General features: G+C 38.9%; 1 protein-coding gene across 2 annotated transcripts in view; it reads right to left on the reverse strand.

Annotated features, from left to right (window-relative positions):
- Positions 1-1,102: 1,102 nt before the first annotated feature.
- The window catches only part of jam3b (junctional adhesion molecule 3b), a 149,749-nt gene continuing 128,865 nt past the window's right edge, over positions 1,103-21,986 (reverse strand). For both annotated transcript variants that reach the window (XM_059956774.1, XM_059956773.1), the window contains 4 exons: positions 13,723-13,830; positions 6,167-6,185; positions 1,552-1,615; positions 1,103-1,320 (listed from right to left, as the gene is read on the reverse strand). In XM_059956774.1, coding sequence (XP_059812757.1) covers positions 1,285-1,320; positions 1,552-1,615; positions 6,167-6,185; positions 13,723-13,830 — 227 coding nt within the window. In that variant the 3' untranslated portion in view covers positions 1,103-1,284. The remainder of the gene's footprint in view (positions 1,321-1,551; positions 1,616-6,166; positions 6,186-13,722; positions 13,831-21,986) is intronic.

Here is a 21,986-nt window from a genome sequence, read left to right on the forward strand (position 1 = left end):
ATATCTAATTTGAGAACAAAGTTTTAGTTTGAAGGTCAGAATGAATTCCAGAAATGAAATGTTTAGCTACTTTGACAAGAGTTTCTAATGTATTAAAACCTTAATCTGCATTTCAGAGAATTACCAATGTTCAGGAATGTTTAAAATTAGGGTTTTTGGACCAATAAAATGGAAAGTAACTTCATGCCAAGGAAATTTCTAATGTATCATTGGAATCATAAATGCATAAAATATCTCTCACTCAAAAACTCCAGTACCATTCAAATAAATTTATTGTTTGCTGTTATTTAGTGTTTAGTAACGGAATGTTAATAAAGAGATCTGAAAGCCTATCAGCTACACAATGCAATCAGTCATGATATTTTGTTGTCAGGGCAATATTTCGTTGATTTTCCAATGATGGTTGCTGCTGTTTAAGCACCACAAAATTTGGCACTGTATGTTTTGTTTAAAAGGGAAACTCTAAGTTTGCAAAAGACAAATGCAAGTCTTTTAATTATGTGAAACTATTGAAAGCATTATAGAAATAAATTCAAAATCAATATTCTAAACAAAAATCTTGATTGATAACAAAATGTTGTATGCATTGCTGAATTTGCAAAGAGAAAGTTTTGCAATGTTTTATGTTCAATATTGTTTGGGTTTGAAATACATGTTAATTAAATCAATAGTTTGAAGCAAACCAAACAATTGTATATTAATGAATCAAGCTAAAGATTCTTAGGACTTTATAACCATGATTTCCTGTCTGCTCTCAACCAACTTGTTTGTAAGAAATGTAAAGTGCCATTGAATTTAGATTAATTAGTTCCACTCCATTCCATCAACAGTGACTGCTTTACCTAATTTTGTAGTATTTATAAACAATATAAACTGATGTGATTCAGCCGAAACAATTTCTCCACCAGCCAACCCAATTTAGTGAGCCCTTTCATCATCTGCAATTTCATTCTTGACAATGTGTTGTCTGTGTGCATGGTACATTTTGATCGATTTTATAATTTGGCCCAAGAATCAAAACAATTTCAATCTATAAATTTCCAAACAGATAATTAAGTGTTCATATAACCAGCACGAAGACTAAATGTTATATCAATGGAAATTAGAGAATAAAACATCTTTATTTCATAGCAAAAGATTGGTTAACAGCTTTGGCAAAAAAAGTTTCATCTTATAAATCTCTAGTATTAAATTTCTTACAGATCTGTGGATGTGTTAGATAAATGTGTAAAGGAGCTCAAACCAATGATGAATTTAAGGGTTTTCTCCCCTGTTCTTGCCTTCTCAGATAATAAAAGAAGATTTGTGTCGAAAATCTCCCTGTAAAGAGATAGAATAAATTGTATAGATTCAAAAATAAAATGCACTTGTAAAGAAAAACCTCCACAGGCATTTACAAATTTGTCAAACTGCCAAATCTCAAATGAAATGGGGTTGCATTTAACAATTTAACTTCAGAGATACAGCTTGTTCTGTAAATCTAGATCATATAAACAATGCATTGCAAGGCTACAAATATATCCATTGGTATTGGTTATTCATTCTTCATACCTCAGCATCCAATGGACCGGATCTGACATAATCAACACTATCAGCTTTACAGGAAGCCTGATATCTGAAACAAACACATAGTTAATGAAGCCCAAATAACTGCACCTGAATTGTGTCTGCTCAATGTTTCATTTTAATCATATATAAATTTTACATGTATCTAATATTTTAAAAATTGTTTTCAAAGGTACATGAAAAGACTTTTACAAAATGACCACAGAGGCAAAAGGCTTTTAAAAAAACTATTTAATATGGATGTACAATTTTGAATTGCAAGTTAAATTAATGAGAGAGAATAATTGTAGCTGCATTATTTGTTAATAACAGTATGTGCAGTAGACCATGGCACGTGGGCCTTCAATTTTCCTATACCACCCCACACCTTCATAAGGAATTTTGTGTTTTCAGGAAATCCAAATTAAATACAAAAACCACAGTAATACTGAGTAGGTTGGCAGCATCTTTGGAGAAAAGATTGGTTAATGTTTCAGGTCGATAATCACTGAGCAATCTGAAACGCGAACCCTCCACCTCTGTTGCTTGGTATTGGAAAACAGTGGGATTAATTGTTCCTGTGGGAGTGTAGCCAGAATCAAGTTCAGTATCATGCATAGGCTAAGCTTGCAAGAGGAACAGGTGATAGTTATTGCCTCAGTTCCTCTAAGTGAGAATGGATAGCAGCTAATGTAGATGGACTCAAGTAAATCATTTTGAAAGATCATGGGGGAGGCTAATCTAAATAGTGAAAGGCTACAGGATTCAAATATTTGTGACAGGAGGCAGAGGGTTGCTATTGGGATTGGAACTTTCCCTTTCACAGAGGTGCTTATAACCAGAGGGTGTGGATTTAAAGTATGGGTGAGAAGATGATGAAGAGCTTTAATTCATCCTGAAGGTAGTTGATCATGGACAGATTATTTCATACTCTGCTGGAGTTAGGAAACAAACTAATTCTAAAATAATAACATTAGTTGATAAAATCAAAGCAATTGATAAGATTTATTCAATGACCCCTAGCAAAGAACTTTGTAAAGAAAGAGTGGAACTTCAAATGGAACATAGTTTATTATTATCCTCTTCGATTGAAAGTCAATTAATTAAATCAAAAACCCAATTCTATATGTATGGAGATAAGTCTGGTAAATTACTGGCTAACCAATTGAAAATTGTTTCGGATAAACTACAGATTACTAGGATTCGTAAACAAGATGGTACTCTGACGATCGACCACAAAGAGATAAATAAAGCCTTTCAAGATTTTTATAACTCCTTATATCAATCAGAATTCACTAAGGACTTTTCTATAATAAATGAATTTTAAAGGAAATTGAATATTCCAAAAGTAACTGTTGAGGATAACATAATTTTAGATAGACCTATTGCGGAGTCTGAAATAGAAAAGGCTATTTTTTCAATGAATTCTGGTAAAGCTTCTGGTCCAGATGGTTTTCCCGTAGAATTTTTTAAATCTTTTTCTTCTATACTTTCTCCTTGGCTTTGTAAAATTTTTAAAGATGCATTAAGTATAGGTAAATTACCACAATCTTTTTATGAAGCTTCTATTTCTTTAATTCTTAAAAAAGATAAAGACCCTACTGAATGTGCATCCTATTGGCCTATATCCTTGTTAAATACGGATTTTAAGATTTTCAGTAAAATTTTGGTTATTAGATTAGAAAATATATTACCTCAAATTATTTCTGAAGATCAGACTGGATTTATTAAAAATCGCTATTCATCTTTTAACATTAGAAAATTAATTAATATTATTTATACTTCATCTAAAATACCAGAATGTGTTATTTCTTCAGATGCTGAAAAAGTATTTGATAGAGTTGAATGGCCATATTTATTTATTACAATGCAACAATTTAATTTTAGTTCAAAACTTATATCATGGATTAAACTAATATACCATAAACCTTTAGCTTCGGTTTTTACCAATAATCAAAGATCCCCTTTTTTTCAGCTATTTCGTGGTACAAGGCAAGGTTGCCCTTTAAGTCCTTTACTATTTGACATTGCTTTAGAACCTTTGGCTATAGCTATTCGTGAATCACCTAATATTCTGGGTATTACCCGTGGGGAGAGGACGTATAAAGTATCATTATATGCTGATGATTTGTTATTATATATATCTGACCCTGAAAGATCTATTCCTGCTATTTCGTCTTTGCTTGCTCAATTTAGTAATTTTTCTGGTTATAAATTGAATTTTAACAAGAGTGAACTATTTCCATTAAATATGCAAGTTCCAATTTATAGACATTTACCATATAAAATTGTTACAGATTATTTTACTTACTTAGGTATTAAAATTACTAAAAAACAAAGATTTATTTAAGGTTAACTTTTTACCTTTAATTGATCAAATTAAGTAACTTGCTATTAGGTGGTCTCCACTATCTTTGTCATTGGTTGGTAGAGTTAATGCTATTAAGATGATGATACTACCTAAATTCTTATATTTATTTCAAGCATTACCAATTTTTATTCCTAAAGCTTTCTTTGATACTATTGACTCCAAAATATCTTCTTACTTGTGGCAGAACAAAAATCCTAGATTGGGCAAAAAATATTTACAGAAGCCTAAGAAGGAGGGGTGGCTTGGCTTTACCAAACTTAAGATTTTACTATTGGGCAGTTAATATACGGTATTTAATATTCTGGACACAAGAATTGACTATATATAGCTACTTGCCCACAATGGGTAAATTTGGAATGTAAATCTGTGCAAGATTTTTCACTGATTTAAATCTTAGGATCTTCACTTCCTTTTTCTTTATTCAAATTGAATAAACAGATAACTAATCCTATAGTTAGATATACATTACGAACTTGGTTTCAATTTCGTAAATTTTTTGGTTTGAATAAACTTATTTTATCATGTCCTATAATGTCTAATTATTTTTTTCGGCCTTCATCTATGGATCAAGCTTTTCTTTTATGGAAAACAAAAGGTATAACATGTTTTCGTGATCTGTTTCTGGATGATAACATTATGTCCTTTGAACAGCTATCTAATAAATATAATTTACCTAAAACCCATTTTTTTTTAGATATTTGCAAGTTAGAAATTTTTTGTATAATGAGTAACAGTCTTTTTCGAAAGAATGTCCATTGGACATTACAGAAAGAATTTTAGCCCTTAATCCTTATCAAAAGGGTTTAGTAGCCATCATTTATAAGATGATCATGAATTTACAGTCAGGTATATCAGAAAAAATTAAGAAGGAATGGCAAGAAGAGTTGCATTGTCCTATATCTACTGAGCAATGGGATAAAATTTTATTACTGGTAAATTCGTCCTTTATTTGTGCTAAACATGCCCTAATACAATTTAAGGTTGTACATAGAGCTCCATATGTCTAAGGATAAACTGGCTCGATTTTATTCTCATCTTAATTCAACCTGCAATAGATGTCATTCTGATGTTGCTTCATTGACTCATATGTTCTGGTCTTGTCCTTGTTTACAAAATTATTGGAAAGATATTTTCAGTATTATTTGAAGAGTTTTAAATATTAATTTCCAACCGCATCCTCTTACTGCAATTTTTGGTTTACCAATGACAGATAATAACCGTTTATCCGCTTCATCTCAACGAATGATTGCATTTGTTACATTAATGGCTAGAAGATCTATTTTATTGAATTGGAAAGAAATTAATCCTCCAACTGTATTTCAGTGGTTTTCTCAAACTATTTCTTGTTTGAGTTTAGAAAAAATTAGAAGTGTCGTTTTTGATCCTTCAGTTAAATTTGAAGAAACTTGGAGACCATTTATTCAACATTTTCATATGAGTTGAATTGTCTTTTCCTAAACCTTACTTATATTATCCTTAATTATTTGGATGGAGGTTCGGAGTTATTGGCACTACTGTATATGTACTTAATATTATTCAATGGCCCATGTTGGTTAGTGTTTTTTTTTTGGTTTTTTTTCTCTCTTTTTTTGGGGTCTTTCTTTTTTTTCTTTTTACTTCTTTGTTCATTAATGTTCTGAGTTTGAGAGGTTATATATTTTTATTATTATATATCTGAATGTCTACTTAAACTATTAATTATGTACTCTCAAACACTTTGTATTCATGTTTCATTTATGTTTGTTTAAAACTAATAAAAAGATTTAAAAAGAAAAAGAAAAAAGTTGATCACTGTGGAACGCATGGCATTGGAGGTGTGATAGAGCCAAATGTTCAGAACTTTTAAAATGAGCAAGCATTGAATATTCTGATTCATGGAGTGGAGAGTTAAAATAGATAACCACTAAATTGCCAGTATGGAAACAAGTCCTGTTTCCATGCTATGTGACATTTCCATCTGTTCAGGTGCTTCCAAACCCATGGAAATTTGACACTTTTTGCAGAACTAGTCCTACTGCTTCTAATTTAGTCTGGAACTTAAAAGTTCCTATCTGGAATTGAGAAGTTGAAAAAGCTGGACAGTTTTGTCAAGGAGCAAGATTTGGACCATGGACATATATTGAACTTTGGTAATTCATTTAAGAAGCTGGCACCTTACTTCCCACATATAATTACAATTGTTCAATAAATAAATCTCTTGCAACAGGTATTATGGATGTAAAATGTATAAGCAAGGACAAGCAAAATTACCTGTTCGCAGGCTGTTTTTCTGGGGGAAGAGAACAGTGAATAACAAATTACCAAAAAGTCATAGACAACAGACCACACAGAAAGGGATCCATCAACAGTAACCCTACACCAACCTGGGTTTTCCTCTCACATCCCCATTAACTCTGCCTCGACTCCCATGATTTCTCCTAGAACAGCCATTTCGCCAACTAATGTGCACTTTCTGACAAACAAAATGGAGCATTTGATGGGGGGTGGGGGGAGGGAGTGCCCACACAATTGCCAGGAGTATCTGCAAACTCCTTTTTGACAGTATCAGAACTGAACTTGGATAACTGAAGCTCACCAACGGTAAACATTAGAAATGACTGAAATTGTTTTGTGACTAAATAAATGTGATGCATTTCCAATACCTTCTAGTTTTGTTGCTGTTCTTAAACCTTACTACTGAAACCATTTTACCTCTATAAGTTGCTTTATTTTAACAGTTTACAAGTAGGAATGACAGAAAACTATGATCAACCAAAAAAGTGTTTGGCATTTGTTAGAATACCAAGCTGAAGAGTAAGCTGTGTAGAAAGGCAAAAATGAAAGTATGAGAATAAAATGGCAATTAACATAAGGTAAACAATAAAACTTAAGATGCTAGAAATCTGAAATAAAAACATAAGAAATAGGAGCAGGAGTAGGCCACCTGGCCCGTCGAGCTTGCTCTGCCAATTGTGGCTGATCTGACCATGGACTCATCTCCATCTACCTGCCTTTTCCCCATAACCCTTAATTCCTCTACTATGCAAAAATCTATCCAACCTTGTCTTAAATATATTTAATGAGGTAGCCTTCACTGCTTCATTGGGCAGAGAATTCCACAGATTCACCACTCTCTGGGAACAGCATCTCCATCCTAAATCTGCTCCCGGAATCTTGAGGCTATGTCCCCTAGTTCTAGTCTCACCTCCCAGTGAAAACAACTTTCCTACCTCTATCTTTTCTATCCCTTTTATAATTTTATCTGTTTCTATAAGATCTCCTCTCATTCTTCTGTATTACAGCCAGTACAGTCCCAGACGACTCAATCTCTCCTCATCGTCTAACCCCCTCATCTCTGGTGAACCTCTTCTGCACTGCCTCCAAAGCCAGTATGTCCTTCCTCAAGCAAGGTGACCAGAACTGCATGCAGTACTCCAGGTACAGCTTCACCAGTACCCTGTACAGTTACAGCTTAACCTCCCTGCTCTTGAATTCAAATCCTCTAGCAATTAAGGCCAATGTTCCGTTTGCCTTCATTTTAGCCTGCTACACTTGCAAATAAACCTTTTGCAATTCATGCACAACCACTCCCAAGTACCTTCTGCACAATAGCATGCTGCAATCTTTTACAATTTAAATAATCTGCTCTTTCGTTTTCAAAGTAGATGATCTCGCATTTACCAACATTGTACACCATCTGCCAGACTCTTGCCACCTCACTTAACCTATCTATATCTCTACAGACTCTGTATCATAGAAACATAGAAAACCTACAGCACAATACAGACCCTTCAGTCCACAAAGTTGTGCTGAACATGTCCCTACCTTAGAAATTACTAGGCTTACCCATAGCCCTCTATTTTTCTAGGCTCCATGTACCTATCCAAAAGTCTCTCAAAAGACCCTATCGTATCCACTTCCACCACCGTTGCTGGCAGCCCATTCCACGCACTCACCACTCTCTGAGTAAAAAAAAAATCTTACCCCTGACATCTCCTCTGTACCTACTCCCCAGTACTTTAAACCTGTGTCCTCTTGAGGCAACCATTTCAGCCCTGGGAAAAAAGCCTCTGACTATCCACACGATCAATGCCTCTTATCATCTTATACACCTCTAGCAGGTCACCTCTCATCCTCTGCACAATTTGCTTTTCCACTCAATTTAGGGTCATCAGCAAATTTAGATACACTACCCTCGGTCCCCTCTTCCAGATCATTAATATGTATCATCAAAGCACTGAAATACTAAGTCAGGAAGCATCTGTGGAGAGATGCTTTGTTCATTGAAGGAGCACTGTTCTGAAGAATGAACTCTCTTCCTCCTACTGTAGATGCTGTGTGACCTGTTGCATATTACCAGCATTTTCAGTTATATTTTATAAAAAGTTCTCAAAATTCTTTCCTAGGCTTGTTGTTAGTAAACATATATTCAGATATGGGACCAATTAAAGAGACCAATGGTGTGACTGGTATATTAATTGAATACTTTTTGGTTGTCTTTACTGAGGATAATAATGTTCCCAGGGTGACTGGCTGTGCTTAAAGTAGGCAAGTGTCCACTAGATAAGTTCTCAGTTGCGGAGATGGAGTGAGGGGGGTCAGAACCGTCAGCTCAATATCCCAGGGTTCTGTTGTTTTAGATGTGACAGAGTGGGAGGGATTAAAGGAAGAGAGGGACATTACTAATCAGGGAAAGTGTCAAGGCAGTACTCCATCAGGCCAGACTGGAGAACTGAGAAATAAGAAAGGTATGACCACATTAAAGGGTCTGTATTACAGAGCACCCAGTAGTCCTGGGGATTTAGAGGAACAGAATTGTAGAGAGATGGCAGACTATTACAAGAAACAAAAGTTGTTATAGTGGGTGATTTTAACTTTCCACATATTGACTGGGACTCCTATACTGTAAAAGGACTAGATGGGATAGAGTTTGTCAAATGTTTTCAGAAAAGTTTCCTTCATCAGTACATAGAAGTCCCAATGAAAGAGTTGCTGTTCTGCTATTAGGGAATGAGATAGGGCAGGTGACATTTGTGTAGGGGAACACTTTGCATCTAGTGACCATAATTCCATTAGTTTCAAAGTAAATATACAAAGAGATAGGTCTGGTACAAGGGTTGAAATTCTAAATTGGAGAAATGCTAATTTGATGGTATTAGAAAGGATCTGGCAAGTGTGGGTTGGGACAGGCTGTTTTCTGGCAAAAGTGTACTTGGTAAGTGGGTGGTCTTCAACAGAGAGTACAAAGCTTGTTTGTGCCTGTCAGAATAAAAGGTAAAGATAACAGATTGAGGAAACATGAGGAAATCTGCAGATGCTGGAAATTCAAGCAACATTGAGTCGTGACGAAAGGTCTCGGCCCGAAACATCAACTGTACTTCTTCCTATAGATGCTGCCTAACCTACTGCGTTCCACCAGGTTGAATAAACCTTTGTTTACAAGAGATATTGAGGCCCTGTTTAACAGAAAGGAGGTGCACAGCAGGTATAGGCAGGGAGGAGGAAATGGGTTGCTTATCGGAAAAAGGAAATACTTAATAAGAGAACACTTAATAAGGAAATCAGGAGGGCAGAAAAAAAAAGGCATGAGGTTGCCCTAACGGATTCTACAGTTATGTTAAGAGCAAAAGGATTGCAAGGGACAAAGTTGTTCCTCTGGAAAACCAGAATGGTAATCTATGTGTGGAGCCAAAAGAGATGGGGGAAATTTTAAACATATTCTTTGCATGTGTATTCACTCAGGAGATGGATACAGGGTCAATAGCAATAAGGCAAAGTGGCATCAACTTCATGGACCCTATACAGATTACAGAGGAGGAGGTGTTTGCTGTACTGAGGCAAATCAGTGTGGATAAATACTCAGGGGCTGACAAGGTGTTCTCTTGGACCCTGTGGGAGGCAAGTGCAGAAATTGCTGGGTCATCCTTAGGGACAGGTGAGGTACCAGAGAATTGGAAGATGGCCAATGTTGTTCTGCTGTTCAAGAAAATCTCTGAAAATAAACCCGGAAGTTATAGGCCAGTGAGCATGACATCAGTAGTGGGAAAGTTACTGGAAGGTATTCCAGTATTTGGATCGACATGGACTGATTAACGATAGACAGCATGGCTTCATGCTTGGTAGGTCATGTGTAACCAATACAGACTTTTTCCAAGGAAGTTACCAGGAAATTTGATGAAGGCTAGGCAGCGGAGGGCTGTGGTCCCGATGCAGGTTGATGGGAAGTGGCAGGTTAAATGGTTCGACGTGGACTAGATGCATCAAAGGGCCTGTTTCTGTACTGTACTTTTCTATGACTAAGTTTACCATAATTTCCCAAACCTTCCTAAATTAAAAGGAGATGCCTGCTTCTGCTTCTTATGCTCCCATATTCTTCAGGTAACAATACAGAATCTACAATGTTTTAAGGAAGGGAAATAGTGTCTTATAAATGTATTTGAGTTCTGAGGATGTAACTAGCAAGGCAGATAAAACAAATGGATATGGTGCATCTGAATCTGAAAGGGACAAGCTGAAACAGAAAGGTTGCCTACTGCACAAGATGCAGTTTCATATGGTTAAAGGTAGCTTTACTATGGATTGATTGGTTAAAAGATAAAACAAAGGTTTGAGTAACGAGATCTAATGAGTTGGTGAACTAATTTGCAGAATACCTTGAATCAGTATCGTGACCAGTTCATGTTAATGTTGTAAAATCAGGGGAGGGCTGTAGCCCATCTCATCTGGGTGTCTACCAGAGCAACTCACCAGGCTCTGCCACCACATCAACTTCCTCTGTAACCTCACAAAATGTTTTCTATCATGTAGTTACCCAGTTCTCTTGAGGGACATCGCCTCAGGATTCGGGGAGTAGATTTAGGATGGAGATGAGGAGGAACTGCTTTTCCCAGAGAGTGGTGAATCTGTGGAATTCTCTGCCCAATGAAGCAGTGGAGGCTACCTCAGTAAATATATTTAAGACAAGGTTGTTTAGATTTTTGCATAGTAGGAGAATTAAGGGTTATGGGGGAAAGGCAGGTAGGTGAAGATGAGTCCATGGTCAAATCAGCCATGATGTTATTGAATGGCAGAGCATGCTCAATGGGCCAGATGGCCTACTTCCGTTCCTATTTCTTAATTTCTTGTGTTTGCTTGAAGGCCACCATGGGAACCTGCCTTTACCATGTCTGCATGCAGTATTTTCCACATTCCAATCACATGCTGTCTAAAGACTTCAAGTCACTCTTAATTCCCTTCCCCATTAGTTTGTAGCTGTGAGCACAAACCCTCCACTTACTGTCCACTCCATCCATTTTCCTCATTTTATACAACTATTCCTTTTCTCAAGACTTCACTAAGGAAAACAGTCTCAGTCTCTCTAATCCTTGTAACAGTAGTCCTTCATTTCCGGAACAATCCTGTAAATCTAGTCCAGACCCTCACTTATATTGATTATATGAATTGACTGACTTTATTACTTACATCCTTCACATACATGAGGAGTAAAAATCTTTACGTTACATCTCCATCTAAATGTGCAATCACAGTAATTTATAATAAATAGTATATATAACAGGCTAGTCAATATAACATAGAAATACAATTGTGACAGCATGAGTTAAGCAGTCTGATGGCCTGCTGGAAGAAGCTGTCCCAGAGCCTATCGGTCCTGGATTTTATGCTGCAGTACCGTTTCCCAGATGGTAGCAGCTGGAACAGTTTGTGGTTGGGGTGACTCTGGTCCCCAGTGAACCTTCAGGCCCTTTTTTCACACCTGTCTTTGTAAATGTCCTGAATAGTTGGAAGTTCACATCTACAGATGTGCTGGGCTGTCCGCACCACTCTCTGCAGAGTCCTGTGATTAAGGGAGGTACAGTTCCCATACTAGGCAGTGATGCAGCCAGTCAGGATGCTCTCAATTGTGCCCCTGTAGGAAGTCCTTAGGATTTGGGGGCCCACACCAAACTTCCTCAACCATCTGAGGTGAAAGAGGCGCTGTTCCCATCCTTAGACAATAGGTGCAGAAGTAGACCATTCGGCCCCTCGAGTCTGCACCGCCATTCTGAGATCATGGCTGATTATCAAATCCTTCCCAGATTTGAACACAATACTCTAGTTGAGGCCAGACCACTGTTTAAAAAATTGAAACACTACTTTCCTGCCATGCTTCTATTAATAAAACCCAAAATAATTTATACCTTATTATCTATTTTCTGAACTTACTCAGCCATTTTCATTGCTTTCTGGTCACCTCATTATAGGAAGGATGTGGAAGCTTTAGAGAGGGTTCAAAGATTTACCAGGATGCTGCCTGGATTAGAGACATGTCCTATGAGGGAAGACTGAGCAAGCTCAGGCTATTCTCTTTAGAGTGAAGGATGAGAGGTGACTTGATAGAGGTGTACAAACTGATAAGAGGCATCATTTGAGTGGTTAGCCAGAGACTTTTTCCCAGGGCAGTAATGGCTAATATGAGGGGGCATAATCTTAAGGTGATTGAGGTAGGATTTTTACAGAGTGTTAAGTGTATGGAACACCCTACCTAGGGTTGTGGTAGAAGCAGATATATTAGGGACATTTAAGATACTCTTAGATAGGTGCATGGATGATTGAAAAATGGAGGGCTGTGTGGGAGGGAAAGGTTAGTTTGATCTTGGAGTAGGTTAAAGTGTTGGCACAACATTGTGGGCCAAAGGGCCTGTACCATGCTGTATCGTTCTATGTTCTACATACCATTTCCTCTGCTCCCCTTTTAAAATAATATCCTTTTTCCTATCTCGTCTCTCCTCTTTAAACTAAAATACCTGACCTCAGTGTTCGTGAAAATTCAATGGCCCACATCTGCTCATTCTGCCAGCTTCTTTATTATCTCTCCTTATTCTTTTAAGGAGCTGTTCTCAAGATATGGAGTTAGCCATAGACTGAGATAACGAGGAATTTCACTTAAAGGTATATAAACCATTGGGAATCTCTTCCTCTGACACCTATGGATGTTGAATCATTCAGTATATTCAAGCTGAGACAGAAATGGTTTTGCACTTGAAAGAAATTGAAAATCAGGCAAAAAAATAAGAAGTCAAACTTCATTGAGTCACATATGGCCCTTCAGTACATGCTGACCAAGATTCCCATCTAAACAAGTCCCATTCGCCAGCATTCACCCCTTATGCCTCAAAGCCTTTCTGATCCATGGACCTGTATATTTTAAATGTTGTTAATCTATGGTACTGTGCAAAAATCTTGGGCACATATATAAGCTTAGGACTTTTGCACAGTCCTGTAGTACTGTTATGTATTGCACTGTACTGCAGCCACAAAAAAATAAAATAAAATTGCATGACATATGTGAGTGATGATAAACCTGATTCTGAGAGTGGGAAGGGGGCAAAGAGAAGGGAATTGTAGTTGGGAAAAGGGGAAGGGAGAGGAGAGGAGAGGAGAGGGAGCGGGAAGCACCAGAGAGACATTCTGTAATGATCAATAAACCAATTGTTTGGAACCAAATTACCTTGCCTGATGTCCGGACCTGCACCATCTCCACCCTGGCGCTCTCCCTCTGCCACTTGTCCCACACCCCTCCCTCAGCATTCCAGCCTTGCCATTTCCAACATCCTTTGCTCCTGCCAGATTTACACCTTGTTCTCCTCTCCACATTGACAAATACAGTACTGTGCCAAAGCCTTAGGCACCCAGCTATATATATAGGCAAAGACTCCACAAGTGAAGACTTAAAGCTCAATGGTTACACCTGCTCCCAAAAGCAGCATTGACACTTTTCTCGTCTAAACTTGAATTTGCTTCAAAAAGTAGTTATTTTTGTAAAATAAGAGGCGAAGCTGTTGTCTTACTTGCAAAGTATCCACGTTTATATGCAAGCCTGATGACTATGCTTATGATCAGCAGAACAAGAACCACAATGAGAATGCCACCAATGATCGCAGCAATATTAATGTCATCTGCAGAATAAAAGAAAGAAATTTATTCATACTTAACTAGTTTATGATTTTTATTTCAAAGATAGTTACATGCAATACTTATGCAATTATTATATTTTATAGCACCTTTTGATTAAAATTATACAGTACTTCACAAAGTATATCAAGATAATTCAGAGGAGGTTCAGTCCAGTGATTGGGGTTCAGTTCCCACCGCCATCTGTAGGGAGTTTATACATTCTCCCTGTGACTACGTGGATTTCTTCCAGATGCTCTGGTTTCCTTCCACAGTTCAAAAACATACAGGTTAGGGTTAATAAGCTATATTGGCACTAGAAGCATTGCAACACTTGCATGCTGCCCCCAGCATATACTCTGTCTGTGTTGGTCTTTGACGCAAACGAAGCATTTCACTATAGGCTTTGATGTTTCAATGTACATGTGACAAAATAAATTTTTATCTTTCTCTAAAGTAGGGGTTCCCTAGTTTTTTTATGCCATGGAGCCTTACCATTAGCCAAGAGGTTCATGGACCCAAGGTTGGGAACCCCTGCCTTAAAGCAATGAAGGGTCATTAACATTCATTGCATGTGAATTTTACCCTTGCTTCGAGACTCCGCTAAACACAATTGCTTTGTAACCTAACAGTGTACTTGCATATGTAGTGTAAACCTGAGGGAAATAGTAACAGTGCAGAACAAATCTAATCCAGTTCATTATCACCCAATCTAGTCTCAAGAAAGTGATCAAACCACAAACAGGAAAAAATCTGCAGATGTTGGAAATCCAAACAACACACACAAAATGCAGGAGGAACTCAGAAGGCCAGGCAGCATCTATGGAAAACAGTACAGTTGATGTTTCGGCCAGAAACGTCGCATGTACTTTTTTCCCCATAGATGATGCCTGACCTCCAGCATTTTGTGTGTGTGTTGCTCAAGAAAGTGATGGAAGGCATCTTTGATAGCACTACCAAGCAGTATGTAGTCATCACCAACCTACTCACCACTGCCTGACCTTGTTCCAAAGAAACAAACTGCACGTGACATGAAGGTTGATTGCCCTAATATCAGAGCCACACTTGACCAAGCATGGCATCAAGGCCTCCTCATCAAAGTCAAAATAAATGTATTATCAAAGTACATTTATATTACCATATACTACCTTGAGATTGCAGACATTTGCAGGAAAATAAAGAAATACAGTAGATGAATAAACCTTTCTTGGGCTTCCAGCTGGTACAGGTGTTGATTTTAACCGATGTTTCGATGACAAACTATTCCAGGATTGAATAGCTTGTCATGTGAAGAGTGTCTGATGGCTCTGGACCTGTATTCACTGGAATTCAGAAGAATGAGGGGTAACCTCATTGAGACCTATTGAATGGTGCAAAGTCATAAGACATAAGAGCAGAATTAGGCCATTCACCCCATTGAGTCTGTTCCGCCACTCCATCATGGCTGATTCCAGATCCCAGTCAACCCCATACACCTGTCTTCCCGCCATATCCTTTGATGTCCTGACCGATTAGGAAACTTATCGACTTCCGCCTTAAATATACCCACAGGCTTGGCCTCCACCGCAACCTATGGCAGAGCATTCCACAGTTTCACTACATCCACATCCACTCTATCTAGTCCTTTCGACATTCAGTTGGTATCAATGAGATTCCCCTCCCGCATTCTTCTAAATTTCAGTGAGTACTTTATTGTCACCAAGCAATTGATACTAGAGCGTACAATCATTACAGCGATATTTGATTCTGTGCTTCGTGCTCCCTGAAGCACAAATCAAAGTAAATATATTGAAAATTTAATTTATAAATCATAATTAGAAAATAGAAAAGGGAAAGTAAGGTAGTGCAAGTCAGGTCCGGATATATGGAAGGTACGGCCCAGATCCGAGTACAAACCCAAAGCTGCCAAACATTCCTCATGTGTTAACCCCTTCATTCCCGGAATCATCCTCGTGAATGTCCTCTGCACTCTCTACAATGACAACGCATCCTTTTTAAGATATGGGGCCCAAAACTGTTGACAATACTCCAATTATGGCCTGAATGGTGTCTTATGAAGGCTCAGCATCATCTCCTTGCTTTTATATTCTACTCCCCTGGAAATAAATGCCAACATTGAATTTGCCTTCTTTACCACAGACTCATCTGTAAATTAACCTTCTGGGAGTCTTGCACGAGGACTCTTAAGTTCCTCTGCACTTCTGATGTTTGAACATTCTCCCATTTAGACAGCAGTCTGCACTATTGTTCATTTTACCAAAATGCATTATCGTATATTTCCCAACACTGTATTCCATCTACCACATTTTCCCGACCACTGATGTTAGGCTAACTGGTCTATAATTTCCTTTCTTTTGCATTCCCCCATTCTCTGGCACACTGCTAATATCTTCCACAATGAAGACAGATGCAAAGGACCCATTAAGTTCATCTGCTAATTCTTTGTCCCCCATTACTACCTCACCAGCATCATTTTCCAGTGGTCCAATATCAACTCTCATCTTCCTTTTACTCTTTCTATAACTGAAAAAACTTTGGTATCCTGCTTTATATTACAAAGGGTGATTGATAACTTCGTGGCCTAAGGTAGAAGGAGTCAATTTTAGAAAACCTAGCACATTTATTTTTCAACATAGTCCCCTCCTACATTTACACACTTAGTCCAGCAGTCATGAAGCATACGGATCGCTTCTTTGTAGAAGTCGGCATCTTGGACCTCCAGAAGTGGTCCACAGCAGGGGTGATTGATAAGTTCGTGGCCTAAGGTAGAAGGAGATGAGTTATACAGCTCTTGTTACATGCATGTGCAGTGTGTTTATGCAGAAACTATGCAGAAAGTTTGAAGTTAATAACTTTTGTGGTATTTCTGTTTCAGATAATTGAAAATTACAAATAAGCACTGTCTGAGAAAATGGACAACATTGGCCTTCATGCAGTCATCTGCTATCTCGGTCTCAAGGGCTTATCACCCAAGCAGGTCCATGAGGACATGGTGGCAACACTAGGGGAAGGTGAAACATAAATGTGCTATTTTTTCTAAAATAGACTCCTTCTACCTTAGGCCACTTATCAATCACCCCTCGTATTGGCTAATCTGCCTTCATGTTTTGTCTTTTCCCTTTTTATAGTTTTTTTTAGTAGCCTTTTGTTGAATTTTAAAAGCTTCCCAATCATCCAATTTCCCACTCACTTTTGCAAGCTTATATGCCCTTTCCTTGGCTTTTATGCAGTCCTTAACTTCCTTTGTCAGTCACTGTTGCCTACCCCTGCCATTTGAGAACTTCTTCCTCTGTGGGATACATTTATCCTATCCCTTGTGAATTATTCCCAGAAATTTCGGCCATCTCTGCTCTACTGCCATCCCTGCCAGTATCCCCCTCCAATCCACCTGGGCAAGCTCCTCTCTCATGCCTCTGTAATCCCCTTTATTCCATTGCAATACTGATACAAATGACTTGTGCTTCTCCCTTTTGAATTGCAGTATGAATTCAATCATATTATGATCACTGATTCCTAAGAGTTCCTTTACATTCAGCTCCTTAATAAGGTCTGGGTTATTACACAACACCCAATCTAAAATTGCCTTTCCCTGAGTAGGCTGAAGCACAAACTGCTCTAAAAAGCCACCTTGTGGGCATTCAACTAATTCCCTCTTTTGCAATCTGACACCAACATGATTTTCCCAATTCCCTTGCATATTAAATTACAATTGTGTCATTACCCTTATTACATGCCCTTTCCAGCTCCCTTTGCAATCTCAACCCCACATCTTGGCTACTATTTGAAGGCCTATATATAATTTCCATAATTTTTTTTACCCTTGCAATTTCTTAACTCCACCCACAAAGATTCAACATTCTCTGACCTGACGTCACCTCTTTCTAAAGGTGCAATTCCATCTCTTACCAATAGAGCCACACCACCACCTTCCTGCCTGTCCTTTCGATACAAAGTAGATCCTTTGATGTTAAGCTCTCAGCTATGGCTTTCTTTCAGCCATGTCTCAGTGATGCTCACAATGTCATACTGACCAATCTCTAATTGCACCATTGGTTCATCCACCTTATTCCAAAAGCTCTGCACATTTAAATACAGCACCTTCAGTCCTGCATTCTTCGCCCTTTTGAATTTTGCCTCTGTAGTACAATTTAACTCTGCTCTGTCTGCATTTATACCTTCCTTACATTCATGTTACACCCATCATCTACTTGTAAACCTGTTGGCTCATCCTCAGCTCTATTATACTGCTTCCCATCCCCCTGCCATATTAGTTTAAACCACTCCCAACAGCTCTAGTAAATCTGTCTCAAGAATATTGGTCTCCCTTGGACTCAAATGCAACCCGTCCCTTTTGTGCAGGCCCCACCCACCCCAGAAGAGGTTCCAGTTATCTAGAAATCTGAATCACCGACCCCTGCTCCAATTCTTCAGCTACACATTTACTGCCACCTCATTCTATTCCTATCCTCACTGGGGGTGTATTATAGACCACCCAATAGTCAGTGTGAATTGGAGGAGCAAATCTGCAGAGAGATAGCAAGACAACTGCAGGAAACATAAAGTTGTGCTAGTAGGGGATTTTAATTTTCCATGTATTGATTGGGACTCCCATACCGTTAAAGGTCTAGATGGGTTAGAGTTTGTAAAATGTGTTCAGGAAAGTTTTCTAAATCAATATATAGAGGTACCGACTAGAGAGGATGCAATATTAGATCTCCTATTAGGAAACAAGTTAGGACAGGTGACGGAAGTGTGTGTAGGGGAACACTTTGGTTCCAGTGATCAACTTTAGTTTCAACTTGATCATGGATAAAGATAGATCTGGTCCTCGGGTTGAGGTTCTAAACTGGAAAAAGGCCAAATTTGAAGAAATGAGAAAGGATCTAAAAAGCATGGATTGGGACAGGTTGTTCTCTGGCAAGGATGTGATTGGTAAGTGGAAGGCCTTCAAAGGAGAAATTTTGAGAGTGCAGAGTTCATATGTTCCTGTCAGGGTAAAAGGGAAAATGAATAAGAATAAGGAACCTTGGTTCTCTAGGGATTTGGAACTGTGATAAAGAAGAAGAGAGAGATGTATGACATGTATAGGAAACAGGGAGCAAATAAAGTACTTGAGGAGTATAAAAAGTGCAAGAAAATACTTAAGAAAGAAATCAGGAGGGCTAAAAGAAGACATGAGGTAGCTTTGGCAGTCAAGGTGAAGGATAATCCAAAGAGCTTCCACAGGTAAATTAAGAGCAAAAGGATAGTAAGGGATAAAATTGGTCCTCTTGAAGATCAAAGTGGTCGGCTATGTATGGAACCAAAAGAAATGGGGGAGATCTTAAATGGGGTTTTTTGTGTCTGTATTTACTGAGGAAACTAACATGGAGTTAATGGAAATAAGGCAAACAGGTAGTGAGGTCATGCAACCAAAACAGATTGAAGAGGAAAAGGTGCTTGCTATCTTGAGGCAAATCAGAGTAGATAAATCCCCAGGAGCTGACAGGGTATTCCCTCAGACCTTGAAGGAGACTAGTGTTGAAATTGCAGGGGTCCTGGCTGATATATTTAAAATGTCAGTACCTACAGGTAAGGTGCCAGAGGATTGGAGGATAGCTCATGTTGTTCCGTTGTTTAAAAAAGGCTCTAAAAGGAATCCAGGAAATTATAGGCCAGTAAATTTGACGTCAGTAGTAGGTAAATTATTGGAAGGAGTACTAAGAGATAGGATCTACAAATATTTAGATAGACAGGGACTTATTAGGGAGAGTCAACACGGCTTTGTGCATGGCAGGTCATGATTAACAAATCTATTAGAGTTTTTCAAGGAGGTTACCAGGAAAGTGGATGAAGGGAAGGCAGTGGATGTTGTCTACGTGGACTTCAGTAAGGCCTTTGACAAGGTCCCGCATGGGAGGTTAGTTAGGAAGATTCAGTCACTAGGTATACATGGTGAAGTCGTAAATCGGATTAGACATTGGCTCAATGGGAGAAGCCAGAGAATGGTAGTGGAGGATTGCTTCTCTGAGTGGAGGCCTGTGACTAGTGGTGTGCCACAGGGATCAGTGCTGGGTCCATTGTTATTTGTCATCTATATCAATGATCTGGATGATAATGTGGTTAATTGGATCAGCAAATTTGCTGATGATACAAAGATTGGAGGTGTAGTGGACAGTGAGGAAGGTTTCCAAAGCTTGCAGAGGGATTTGGACCAGCTGGTAAAATGTGCTGAAAAATAGCAGATGGAGTTTAATACAGACAAGTGTGAGGTATTGCACTTTGGAAAGAAAAACCAAGGTAGAACATACAAAGATAAATGGTAGGGCACTGAGGAGTGCAATAGAACAGAGGGAGCTGGGAAAACAGATACAAAATTCCCTAGATAGGGTCATAAAGAGAGCTTTTGGTACATTGGCCTTTATAAATCAAAGTATTGAGTATAAGAGTTGGAATGTTATGGTGAGGTTGTATAAGGCATTGGTGAGGCCGAATTTGGAGTACTGTGTGCAGTTTTGGTCACCTAATTACAGGAAGGATATTCATAAGGTTGAATGAATGCAGAGAAGGTTTACAAGGATGTTGCTGGGACTTGAGAAAATGAGTTACAGAGAAAGGTTGAATAGGTTAGGACTTAATTCCCTGGAGCATAGTAGAATGAGGGGAGATTTGATAGAGGTATATAAAATTATGATGGGTATAGATAGAGTGAATGCAAGCAGGCTTTTTCCACTGAGGCTAGGGGAGAAAAAAAAAAGAGGACATGGGTTAAGGGTGAAGGGGGAAAAGTTTAAAGGGAACATTAGGGAGGTTTCTTCACACAGAGAGTAGTGGGAGTGTGGAATGAGCTGCCAGATGAAGTGGTGAATGCAGGCTCACTTTTGACATTTAAGAAAAACTTGGACAGGTACATGGATGAGAGGTGTATGGAGGGATATGGGTCAGGTGCAGGTCAGTGAGACTAGGCAGAAAAATGGTTCGGCACAACCAAGAAGGGGTAAAAGGCTTGTTTCTGTGCTGTAACGTTCTATGGTTCGATGGTTCTATGTTTGCGGATGCATCCAGAAGCATCTCGAACCCTGGCACCTGGGAGGCAAAATACTATCCGTGTTACTTTTTCGTGCCCACAGAAAGCCTATCTGTCCCCCAACTATAGAATCCCCTATTACTGCTGCCATCCTCTTCAGTTCCCTATCCTTCTGAGCCTCAGGGCCAGAGGCATGGTCACTTTTGCTTTCCCCAGGTAAGCTGTCCCCCCCACAGTACTCAAATTGGAGTACTTACTGTTGGGGGGGGGCACCCACAGGGGCACTCTCCACTATCTGACGTTCTCCCCTCCCTCTCCTGACAGTCACCCATTTACCTGTCTCCTGTAGCCTTGGGGTGACTTCCTCCCTGTAGCCTCCTCACTCTCCCTAACAAGCCGAGGGTCATCGAGCTGCAGCTCCAGTTCCCTAACATGGTTTCTAAAGAGCTGCATGTACCTGGTGCAGATATGGCCATTGTGTAGGCTGGAAGTCTCGTGGAAATCCCACAACTGACAGCCAGAACAGAACCCTGGTTCTACAGACATACCCCCCATTCCCTGTAGAGTTGAATAAGAAATATGGAATAAACTTACCTGACCTCCGCCTGTTCTCACCAAAGCCACGCTGAGCCAAAGCCTAACTACTCGGACTCAAGACTACTCCGGTGACAACCACTCCCTTGATGACCACTCCACTAGGCGGTACCTCTCTTTTATAAAGAGTGGGTTTTTAAAAAGCTCTTTGTCAGACCTGCATGGGAACACTCCCGTGCACAGTATGTCAATCAACGACTCCTGTTGAAAAACTTGCTGCTTTATCAAGCTCTTTGGCGGACCTGCATGGGAAATCACAACATTGTATTTCCCAACACTGTATTCCATCTGCCACTTTTTTGCCCATTCTTCCAATTTGTCAGTTCTGATACAATTGCTTTGCTTCCTCAGCACTACCTACCCCTCCACCTACCTTTGTATCATCTGCAAACTTTGCCACAAAGCCACCAATTCCATTTTCCAAATTATTAACAAACAATGTGAAAAGTAGTGCTCCCAGTACTGACCCCTGAAGAACACCACTAGTCACTGGCAGCCAACCAGAAAAAGACCCCTTTATTCCCACTCGTTACCTACAACCTGTCAGCCATTCCTCTATTC

Source organism: Hypanus sabinus, chromosome X2 (genome assembly GCF_030144855.1).
Source record: "Hypanus sabinus isolate sHypSab1 chromosome X2, sHypSab1.hap1, whole genome shotgun sequence".
Taxonomy (NCBI): Eukaryota; Metazoa; Chordata; class Chondrichthyes; order Myliobatiformes; family Dasyatidae; genus Hypanus; species Hypanus sabinus.